The 11358-nt window shown below is 40.0% G+C and overlaps 1 protein-coding gene across 1 annotated transcript; it reads right to left on the minus strand.

Moving 5' to 3' along the window:
- Positions 1-2897: 2897 nt before the first annotated feature.
- Positions 2898-10608, minus strand: LOC137915209 (neuropeptide FF receptor 2-like). Its single transcript, XM_068758649.1, has 3 exons — positions 10284-10608; positions 6448-6547; positions 2898-3750 (listed from the first exon to the last, which is right to left on the minus strand). The coding sequence occupies exons 1-3, from the start codon at positions 10606-10608 to the stop codon at positions 2898-2900; spliced, it is 1278 nt and encodes a 425-aa protein (XP_068614750.1).
- Between the last annotated feature and the right edge of the window lie 750 nt (positions 10609-11358).

Here is an 11358-nt window from a genome sequence, read left to right on the forward strand (position 1 = left end):
CCCCTTCGGCGAGGGTAATCATCTGTCCCCGGTAACATTCCCAACATTTCCTGAAAACGTCATCTCGATCCGTCCAGTACCTTTTGAGCGCTGAGGCAATAAACGTATTTTAACCCACACCATGATGCTTGGGATGTTCAGCTGACAAAGATAATCAGATTTACAGTTCAAATCTAAGATGAGGACAATAAAATATTAACTTCAAATATGGGACATTACATAGAAAATATTCTTAAAAGTGCTGCACAATTTACACACCATCCCATACAGTACGCTCACAATACAAAAGCAGACATGACAGTAATAAAGACATTTACATGCAACTCACACAGAGATACACAAGTCTTTAGAAGTTCACAGTAATCACATTTACACCAGGCACAAAAACATACAAAATCCTTAGATTCAGTTTCATACTGTCCACACTTTTTGCGCTGGATGTGACGCAGGCATTGTCTTGAACGTCACTGAGAATCTTGCCTTGAACTCTGTACTGCATATATGTTTCCAACTTCGAGCAGAAATAAATCAAAGTTTATGTCCAAGTTTTACAACATAATAGAAAAAAAGAAATTAGGCCTGTATTGGTATATTTTGTATGTCAGCAAATCTTTTTTAATGCCAGTTTATATCCAATGAGTTTTGGATATGAAAAATTAGTTCTACCTACTTCAAATATGGTACTGATGTCATAAATTAACATAAATTGTGGTGATTTTACAATCATCAATGATTCCAAATTAGGCATGGATATACAATTTCTGATAACTGGGTCCAGCTGGATATGGATTAAGAGTTTGTAAAACACCCAAATTTTCTTGCATACAAAGAAAAGGATGTTCTTGCAGACATGAAGCTAGTGCTGTGGTTTTTATGGTAATTTCTTCATAAAGTAAATTAAACAAATCTTCAAAGAATTCAGTGGAGGTTAAAATGCTCCATATCCTCCTGAGGCCCAGCCCGTTGACATGTCCTCTGTAGTGGACATTTGATATAGTCCACACAGCGGAGTAGGAGAAGATGTCTTCTTTCTAGCTGGTACGTGTGTATTTCTGTGTGTGAATCCAATAGGTTAATGACTGAAGCGACTCACTCGTGTGTCTTTTTCACACTTTTCTATCTCAGAGTAGTTCATGAAATAATTTATATAGATGGCTTTTGACTAGCAATTTCATTATTTTATTTTAAACTTTGTCTTCAGACAGTAAATTATATTTATCCGTTTAGCTACCGATACTGTAGGTGTTGTAGACAGAGACTTTTAAAACATTTTCTTGTGATGTATGCCGTGGATTTTGTATGGCACATTTTCAGCTGTGAAAAAGCTGCATGGCTTTTCAGACACACTCGTATGTATGCTTTTGTTACCTCATGTTAGAATAATACTGTTTGTGTGTGCCGTGGCTCAATCTAACATATGGTACCATAGCTTTTATTCCACCACAGCTCCTATCAAAGCACAGCAGGGATTTCTCCTCTGATTTGGCAAGACACCACATACTTTCATGTTTGTGTCTCTGAAACCGTTTCCTTCTGATGCACTATGACAAGATTTAATGAAAGCAAATTCCTGGTATGTACAGTATGTGTGTATTTGGTTAGTTTGAATTCACTTTCATTTTCCTTAAAGTGCTGCCCCTCATGTCTGCGGCGATCGTTGCTCCGAGAGATAGAAAATGCATTCGCTGTGATGCAGCAGAATTTCTCAGGCTCATCAAAACCTGGGCATCAAATTACTTATTCATAGGAAAATATCACATGTACAATGTCATTGCTCAAACACAGATGAGCTTAGCAGCCAGTCATTATATATTAATGCAAACTCTATACAGTTATTGATTGAATGTGTGCGTATATGTTTATCATGGGTGTGTGTTTTAGCTTGTATACCTTGTAATTTAAATTTTCAAAATGCATGAGCCCATTAAAAAACACACACACCAAAAAACAGAAACACCATTAGGGGACATTTAAAGTAGTAAAGAACCTTCTGAGTAGGGGATCTTTTGTACCCCACCCGGAAAAAAGAGCAACATATACTTACTAAAGACAACATGAGCAGAGGCAATGCCCTTTTTTTCTCTTTAACTGCTTTTCATTGACAAAAAATATAACAACAATTAATATTTACATGGCACATTCATAAACAGGCACATGAGATATCCATGAATGAAAAGTATAACATTTAGTATCATTTCAACTATGTGTGCATGTCTCAAGGGCAGATTTACCTCGGCGGAGATCATCATTATTATTATCAGGGTAGCGGTTTAAAAAGAATTATGGTGTGAATCTTCAGTATGAACTCGCCTTCTCACAAAGAAATAAGTACCAATTCTAAATAGCGGTCCATTGTGTTAATCTAGAAAGATATAAAATCATTTTAGCTGTAAAATCTGCTCTGCAAACATCACAGCACCTGGAGTCGCCTTTATGCATTTACACATGCAGGGTTTATACACAGGTCTGCCATGAAGAAGGGACGCAGCTTGCGTTGAGAGCTACACTCCCAATAGGTACAATGCGCCACATGCAATACGCACATAAAAGGCGATAGTTTTGCTTTTGCGCTTTGCAAACGATTAACGTAAAGGTTCATTTCAGACACATTTTTCCAGGAGTAAATGCTGCGAGGTAGCTTGCTGCATTGAAGGACAGTAACATTATAAATCCCTTCTTTACATGTGATTTTCAGAATTGTCTTTTCTTTTCTTTTTTTTTTTAACCCTGACCCATTATTATTATTTTTTTTACAATGCTTACAAATTTCACATGAACATCAGCTTCTAAAAATCTGTTCAGGTGAATCTTGTGCTTTTCTGGTGAGGACTTTATTTTAAAACATAAGGGCAAATTCCTTGAACCGTGAACACATTTCATCACCGAGATGAACGTCATTAAATAGACACCGCTGTCACCCCCCCGCTGCTGCAAGACGCTTTCTCCAGGTCCTCCATGACCAAGTTCTGTTCAGCTACTTGTTTGTGTCGCCGGGAAGTGCTCTTCCCAAAACTGTTGAGAGAAATAGGCTCCAGAGACGTTTGTGCATTATTAGCTGGGAGCACAGAGTTTCCCTGCGGCCTGTGCGAGTAATTCTTCCTCCTCTGTCCGTCCTCTGTGCAAAGACTAAACTTAAACACAGCTTGAAATCCTCTGCGGAAATTCTCATTGAAGTAACCATAGATGATGGGGTTGACGCTGCTGTTGAAGAAGGCCAGCCAGTGGGCAAAGGGGTAAATGTAAATGTTGATGAGCCTGTACTGCTGCTCAGTCAGGCTCGCGTAGTCGCTTAACATCATGAGGGTCCAAAGGGGCAGCCAGGAAATGATGAAAAGGAAAGCGACTATTAGAAGCATTTTAATTACCCTTTGCTTTTTCTTTGACACGGTGTGGCGATTGTCATGCCCTGGCTTCCCTCCTGTTGGGACTGTTGTTTTAAAAAGCGTGATGCCAATCTGAGCATACATGACCACGATGAGGGAAAGAGGAGCAAGGTAAATATTTGCAAACAGGACAGTGGTGTAAATCTTCCTCATTTCCTGGTTTGGCCAGTTCTCTCTGCACCAATAAAATGGGCTTGTTTTATTGTCGTAGCCCAATAGCACCCGGATGCTTTGCTCCTTTGTGACTTGCAGCATCACCCCCGAGGGGCACATGATGGATATGGCCAGAACCCAGATAACGACTATTATCAACGAAGCTGTGGATATGGTGAGCTTTTGCTTGAATGGGTAGACAATGCACCTGAACCTGTAAAATGATTAAAAGACGGGATGAAAGACATGTTTAAAGACATTTAATCTGCATTTGTTAGAATTACAAATACATTCTCATTATCGTCCATGTCGAATCCTGCAGAGGCACAGCAAGTTATTGCTTTCCTAATGATGATGAATTGCTCACAAATACAGAGATTCAAAAGGTGAAAGTATGTGTGTGTGTGTGTTGTATGCTTTTAAAGGAATAGTTATAGAGGGTTTTCGAGACCTTTACCCAGGGATTATGCTGTTTTTTTGCTTTTGTAGACATCGTCTACTGCGCAAGATGTAGGGGATTAAATGTGACAAGTAGGGTATCATTTAAGCACGAGGGGATAAGAAATAAGGCTGTTTTACAGCTCTGCTCCTCTCTGGTACAGAATATCGTGGTTTTGATCAGTTCTGTCCAGGCCAGTGCACGTCTGCAGCCACGGCTCTAAAACAGATTTTGCAGCCTTATCCGTGACAGAGTTTTTATGTAATAATGTAATATTCCTGGCTACTCAGATAAGAGCATCTGACTGCATGATGTGCTCCAGTATAAAGTTTAATTGCTTGTGTACACGCTACTTCTCTCTGTGCTTGGAAAAGAACTAAAAAATAAAAAGTCCTCAGAGGTTTCTACTACAATCGACCTTAATTATCACATATCTCATTTTTATATTAATGAATGAGCCATTAGCAGGGATTCTTTTTTGTGCAAACTATTTATTTCTGTGTTCATGGAGAACTGTGTGTCATGTCAGGTCTTCCTGTTGCTTTGTGTGTCTTTACTAACCACATCAACGAGCTTTTGGTTGGTCTTTCTATTTTTATTTTGTTCTTATTTTTCATTCCTCTGCTGAAGCATACAGCAAAATGCCTTCAAGATTACGCCGTGTGCATAAGTAGATATGATGCTGACACTTCTACACTAATCACATCTATTAATGCATGATTCATTCTGTCCAAACACTCATACATAGTATATACTGTATGGCTACTGGACCTTGAAAATTAATTCTTTTTATGCTTGCTAAGACAGTCCAGTCCTGCATCCCTAAATCATTCATAGCTTTCTACACTATTATTAATGTATTTTGTGTCCAAATTGAAGGCGGAGTGAGGCGTTTGTCAGTATTTGATAACCTGGAATAAAATTCAGCAATAAAGCATCAGAATTGTCCACCCAATTGTTATATTATACAAATTATTATTATTAGATATAACTCAGGAACAAGAAGTGGAAGCTTTTATTGTAAAGCAGCTGAAAGAGAGAGATATAAAGAAAAACATTTGTTACTATTTAATTAAAAATATAGATTTGCATATTTGGGAAATGAGAAAACAGTAATCAGCTGGGGAAGTTAATTGAAGTTTGTTGACTCCAACCTCCCAGCATACGTCTTACAAGAACAGTATAGTTGATAAGGATGATGGTCTGATAGTAACAAGGTCCTCGGATAAATAGTAACTAAGATTGCAAGCTGGTCTAGAACAGACAAAAAAGCTCCTAGTATTCTCACCCACTCAAATCAAATTCTAGTCATGTGTCTAAAAGATGGATAAGGTGACTTTGACTGTTGGATGTCAAACATTTCAAACTCCATCCATCTTTGCCAGCGTTCCAGACACCCTCCAGTGACTACAAATGATGACAGAGTGATGTGGCTGCATGTCGAGTGTCTGAGGACCAGGCAATGTTAAAATATTCAAACAGCTCTGTCATTTTAAAGCTCGGAGGGCTGTTGGAACTCGACATGATGTCCATCTACATTTGGACCAAGTCCCACGGACAACAGCGCTTCCCCTCTGTGAGATTCTGAGAGTGATTAAGAAGGATCAACATTAGCAGGTGGTGAAACCAGCATGAGCATTCATAAAGGAGAATGATGCTCAGAAAGCTCTGCAATTTATTTGTCCTTCTTAATTAGTATCTGAATCGAAGGTAAATAGACTAACAAAAAAAAAGCAAGAGCCTTGATTTTGGAACCAATTTGCTTTTCCTCAATCTCTCAACAGTGTCAGATCGAATCAGCAATTTTCTCATGAACATGAGTAGTTTGATGATGGAAGTCATCAAATAAAGATGAAGCATTCATGGCTAAACTGAGTTGAGTAGGGAGTTTACCTTGTCACCAAGGGAGCCTACAAGGACTGACGGTGATGAGCTAAATAAAAGCTCATGAAAAATATCTAGATGTGTTAGTTCTAAGCCCTTGCCATCTAGGCTTTTAAAATACACTTATCAAAGGCTGCGTTGATGCTGCAAGGTGGGAAAACATAATTGATTGCATACTTTTACTCCAATTTGCCAATAAGTAGTGTGGAACCATTCTGGATTCAACATTGTGGATGGATCAGTTCTGCATAAAGGAGAGGCTATTGGCTCATGAGGAGGAATCCTCGACTGTGTCTTTGCTGCATCTATATTTTGCATCTTTTGTGATTGACACTCAAATGACTTTCTAGTTTTATGCAGCTTTTCCATCAAATTCTTCATTTGCAAAAGAAGGATGGAGAAAACGCAGTAAGGTAACCCTGAAGAAAATGTAATCACATGAAATGATTGTGCTGCCTTCTCAAGTGTCGGGTGGGCTCTGGTCTTATCTTTCTCTGCAAACTCTTTTTGAGCAGCCTGCCTGTCAATGTGAAAAGGAAACACTTTGTGATGTTATTTTGTGGTAACATGAAGAAACAGCCACCTTACCTGTCAACAGCAATGGCAACAAGCGTAAAGACAGACGCTGATACAGAGATGCCTTGAATCATGCCGCTCATTTTGCAGACCAGACTTCCAAAAGGCCATCCTGGAGGCAGAATAGACGCAACAAGTCAAGAACACAATGCCTGCTTAAATTCTGTCTGCTTCAGACAGATTTGTGCCCACAAACCGCACTGGAGCGTGGGAGGATCTGAAGGGATTTGCCCTGAACTCATAGCTAAGTGTCTTGAAGAAAAGCAGTCCCTTTTTAATAACAGGACGTAAGCATGGCCAGTAGCAGAGCTGCTGACATTGTTGTGACACGCTCAAAATAATCTCACAGTGTAGATATTGGGTTTTGGGTTGGGATTTATTCATTGTTTTTAACAAGGAGGAGGTGGGGGAGGCACCCATTAAGCCCCGTAAGGCCCATCACCTTAGATTTGCTATGATGTTTGCTGATCAGCTGTGTCGCACACATGCTGAATGCTAGCATGTACTGGATATAATAGAGGGTGAGTCATTCCAGAGCGCATCTTTTAATCTGTCCCCCCCAAAAACTCCCAAATTATTCTGGCTCTATTCAATCACAGCGCAAATGGATGGCAGGTTGCATTAAGGTTGGGCCAGTGTCATGCAGCATGAGGTCACACCTGGCCCCAATGACTCACACATGTCATTATCCTCCTAACACACCCCATGGTGCACTGCCAACTTCCCACTTCCATTTGTACATGTCGAGATTGGACACATTTCCAGGCTTGTGTCTGGTCGTGTCACAAACACGAGCGTGTGACAGATTTACACCAGTGGCAAAGATTGCAGCTTGACTGAGAACACTTTTCTTTTTTTTTCTGATTTCTTTCTTTCCTTTGGTCAGAGTTGCTGATTGAAAGGCAATGCCTTAATTTCCTGCCCGTTTGCGATTGAAATATTAACACGGGGGTCGTCGGGTGTCTTGGCCTCAACCACTGCTTTTTATATCCGTCTCTCATGAGATCCTTGTGCCAGATGCTGTGAAACAACACATCCGGTACGTTTACCTGCATGCCAAGTCGGATACTGAAAAGCAATTACCGGTAATTCATTTGATATTCCAGAGATGGACTGATCTATATTTAAAGAGATGTGTTGTGGGCGTTTCGTCCATATCATGACTTGCATTAATTGCAGAATTCATATGCAGTGTGACACGCAATTTCACTGGCCACATCTGGAACATTAAAATATCACAATGTGAAAAAGAAAAAGAAATAGATGTGGAAGTGAATTTATAACTGTAGAAAACGTAATGGTGCTCTTCTTTCATGCAGTCCACAAACTACAAGGGTGACAATCTGTATTATTTTAGATGACTAACCGCCTCAGTTTCAGTTAAGCATTAATGCACCTTAAACATCCTAAGGGTGCATTAACATGAAAGCTTCTGTCTGGAGACAATGGCAGACTCCTAGTTTTACAGGCTTAAAGGAGCACTCTGCCTAAAATATGTGAAGAGAATAATACGACCGGGGGAAAAGCATGCCAGAGAAAAAAACACATTATGCTCTGTGGAGGCGTTTCATCAACAACATAACTGCAAGACAGAACAGAAAAGTTAAACTTGATAACCATGTTCAGAGGAGATTTTAAATTTTAAATTATTACTTTGACGACAAGTAAAATAATATCAGTCATCATCAAGCTGCCTGGCTGGCTGGTGATGACGCTCTGCCCAGTTTCTGCCTCACGCTACTTCAGTTACGTCCTGCACTCTGGGGGTTCATGTGTCTATTTGTAAACTGCAGTGTGACTCAACTTGACCCTTGTTGTTCTACTTGTCTCTTTCTCTGTTCCTGATCCCACTGGGCTCAGATTTGATACCTGCTACATAATCTTGCAAACAGTATTTCGTTTTATTTTTGGATATGATAATGAACCTCTTCATGTTCATATTTGTAATTTATCAATTTTATTACAGTATTACTCAGTGAATTAACACTTCTCCTTTCAAACAGCACAAACATGCAAGATGAGCAACAGTGAGAAATACACTTTATTCATGTTTCTATTTCGCTGTTTTTCCTTTTACTTTTATGTATACCCGATGGGCAGCACAGGAGGCACAGCAACAGTGTTATGCAAAAAAAACACCTCAACTTTAAGGATTTCACTCAGGGATTTAGTAAAGGCATGGCATGTTGGTTTGAAAATGTGTGTCTGGCAAATATGACACCAATTGTCACATTTATATTCAACATTCATGCACTTCTTTTGCCGGAACCGTGTCCACCTTTCATTTCTGCTGCATCTGTTCGCAAAGCTTTCTGGGATTTTCTACCACTAGCTTCTACCCCTCTGTGCTGAGTCTGCATCTAAAAAAATCAGGCAAAGGTTCAGAAACGAGGCTACGGCTATGAGGTTCACGAACTGGCAGAGGACTGAAGACAGAGGAAGGGATAAGAAGGCAGGGTGACGATGGGAATGAGGAACAGGTGTGACAATCAGAGCAGGTGTGACAACGAGAGGAAAAAAGGTCAGACACAGAACACAGGAAATAATGCAACACATAAAGGCAGAAAAAACACAAACATGAACTTGTCTGATGTCAGTCATTGTTCGAGTTTCCTGCATTTTATTTTTTTATGTGATGGTGACCGTCACCTGCCCTCTTGGCAGCCTAGCCTATCTTGTTTTATTAGGTTTTATTTCCTACATTGCGTAGTAGGGGGTAATTCTGTAATACCTCGACAGAATCTCTGTCTGTCCGTTCATTTTAATAAATGGCTGAAGAGCTCTCTGGGACGCTACCACCTGAAGTGGTGGAGGCAATGTAGCTGCAATTCAAGAAAGACGTGAGGAATGTTCATGAAAAAGGAAAAAGAGAACAACACCCTCCGCACTAATGCCCCGATGAGTACAGAAAATATGAATTCAAGTTTGTGCATCAGCTGTTTCAGAAATCCCACTGTACGAACAATATCTGCTTTCACAGCCACTCGCGATTCCTCATGTTTGATTGGTGTCGTGGAGAGCAGAGGAGCAAGATTGGGAAAAATAAATACAGAATTCTATCTTCTTAATGTATGCAGGAATGACTGTTGCCTCCATCAGGTATAAAGTCGGCTCCTCACTGTAGATCGCCACAGAATGTACAAGAAACAAGGAAGCCATTCCATAAACGCACGAGGGTCCATGCTTCTTAGCTATAAATTCAGGCGTAGGCTTCATTAATCTGAGTCTAAACAAAACAAAAAAACATGGCAGCCATACGGTAAATGAAATTACATCAATGCCATGGGAATAAGGATGTGGTAAATGAAGGCTCAATGAGGCTAACACTTGAGGGGAAATTGAAATGTTTATTCCCTGTGTGGTGTCTGCTTGAGGACATTCAGGCTCAGTGGCTGCACTGTGAAAACTGTCGGAGGTTTTATTAGTCCGAGCTGGGCTTCGTAAAATTGACTTCAACGGCCATCAATGTCAGCTGCACTCTCAGAGTTGTTGTCCTCACACAGCAATTATGTCTACAGACATTAACAGCGTTGACCATTTTGGTGTCGCCACGTCCACTGGCACGATGTCACGCAAAGATACACAATAGTTGTTGACCCGTTTCCCTAACAAACACAAAATGCCAGCTTGATGGCAGCCCTAAAGGAAAAAAATCTATAAAATCAGTGTTTCATTTTGTAGAGGTGATGAATATCTTCTGCAAAGCACAGGAATACCTGCAGTAGTTGTTTGGATATTTCTTTCAAAGGCAAATTACAGCAACAAGCCAACAAAATGAGCGCAGTGCTCCTACAATCAGCCAGCTCGGCTTAAGAACATCGAAAGCGTCGCATTTCTGTCATGCTCACCTGTAATTATGTTGTCAAGAAGAGTTGTGGGCATGCAGAAAATCCCAACCAGGAGGTCGCTCACAGCAAGATTGAGGATGAATAGGTTGGTGACAGTCCACATGTTTTTGCTTCTGAGCACAATGAAGCACACAACTCCATTTCCCACCATGCACACGAGAAAGATCAGCATGTAGGACACAATGAAGATCGCCGCCGTGGACGACTCATGCAGGTAATAGCCAACGTAGGTGATGTCTCTGGGTTGGACAGACTCCGAGGTGTGGTTGTAAAGTGTCCAGTTGTCGTAGAGTTGGGTGAGGTTGTGCTCAAGTCCTCCATCCATTTTGAACCTAAAGAACGAAAGATGAATTCGGTGAATCAGCTTCCTTTTCAGAGCAATTTCAAAGGATGGGAAAGATTTAACGGACATAAGAAACAGATTTGCTGACGTTCTCAAGTCGAAATCTTTTTTACTTTTTCTGTTTAAGGTTAACAGCACAGGTGTGAAAAATGTCCACATTGTTTAAGTCACATAAGCCTTTAATTATCAGTCCCAGTCTATTCGTGGGATAAGCTCATTGTAAATATCTTAATTACTTCCAATGATAGAGATATAGTCATTTCAGGAAAAACATTCGCATGGCGGGATTTCTCTTTCCGCTAATATTTCTTGCATCCCAGAGTCTTCTGAATTTCATAGTAAACTACTATCATGAGCCTGCTAAATAACAAGTTTTGAAATAAGCAAGCAAGAAAAAAATAAATAAAAGAAGAATACCGTAGTGCATTTTGTTTCATTTCATTTTATTTTTTGATCTTCAGACATTACCTTTTCTGTTTACACTGAATTTGTTTTGCTCTTTGATTACTTTGGTGGTTGAATGAGTTGAATCTGGATAGTTATTAAACAAGTGCTTCAATAAAAAAGCTGCCGTTTTAATAAAACCTGCAAAAGAATATAACTTAAGGCATCCCGAACCTAAATGTGGTCATCCTGGAGAGGCGGTCTTCTTACAGAATAGGGTAGATTACAGGGTAGATTTGACCACGAGGCAACTTTCAAGATGCAGTGCTGAACGTTGCTTCAATATGG

This window comes from Brachionichthys hirsutus, unplaced genomic scaffold (assembly GCF_040956055.1).
Source record: "Brachionichthys hirsutus isolate HB-005 unplaced genomic scaffold, CSIRO-AGI_Bhir_v1 contig_714, whole genome shotgun sequence".
Classification (NCBI taxonomy): Eukaryota; Metazoa; Chordata; class Actinopteri; order Lophiiformes; family Brachionichthyidae; genus Brachionichthys; species Brachionichthys hirsutus.

Bases quoted from the DNA above. Each gene is read 5' to 3' on its own strand.
- LOC137915209 (XM_068758649.1), bottom strand. From the start codon at position 10,608: ATGGATGGAGGACTTGAGCACAACCTCACCCAACTCTACGACAACTGG. The intron at 6,548-10,283 runs GTGAGCATGACA...TTCTGCCTCCAG, and splicing joins TCTTGACAACATAATTACAG to GATGGCCTTTTGGAAGTCTG. The intron at 3,751-6,447 runs GTAAGGTGGCTG...ATCATTTTACAG, and splicing joins GTTGCCATTGCTGTTGACAG to GTTCAGGTGCATTGTCTACC.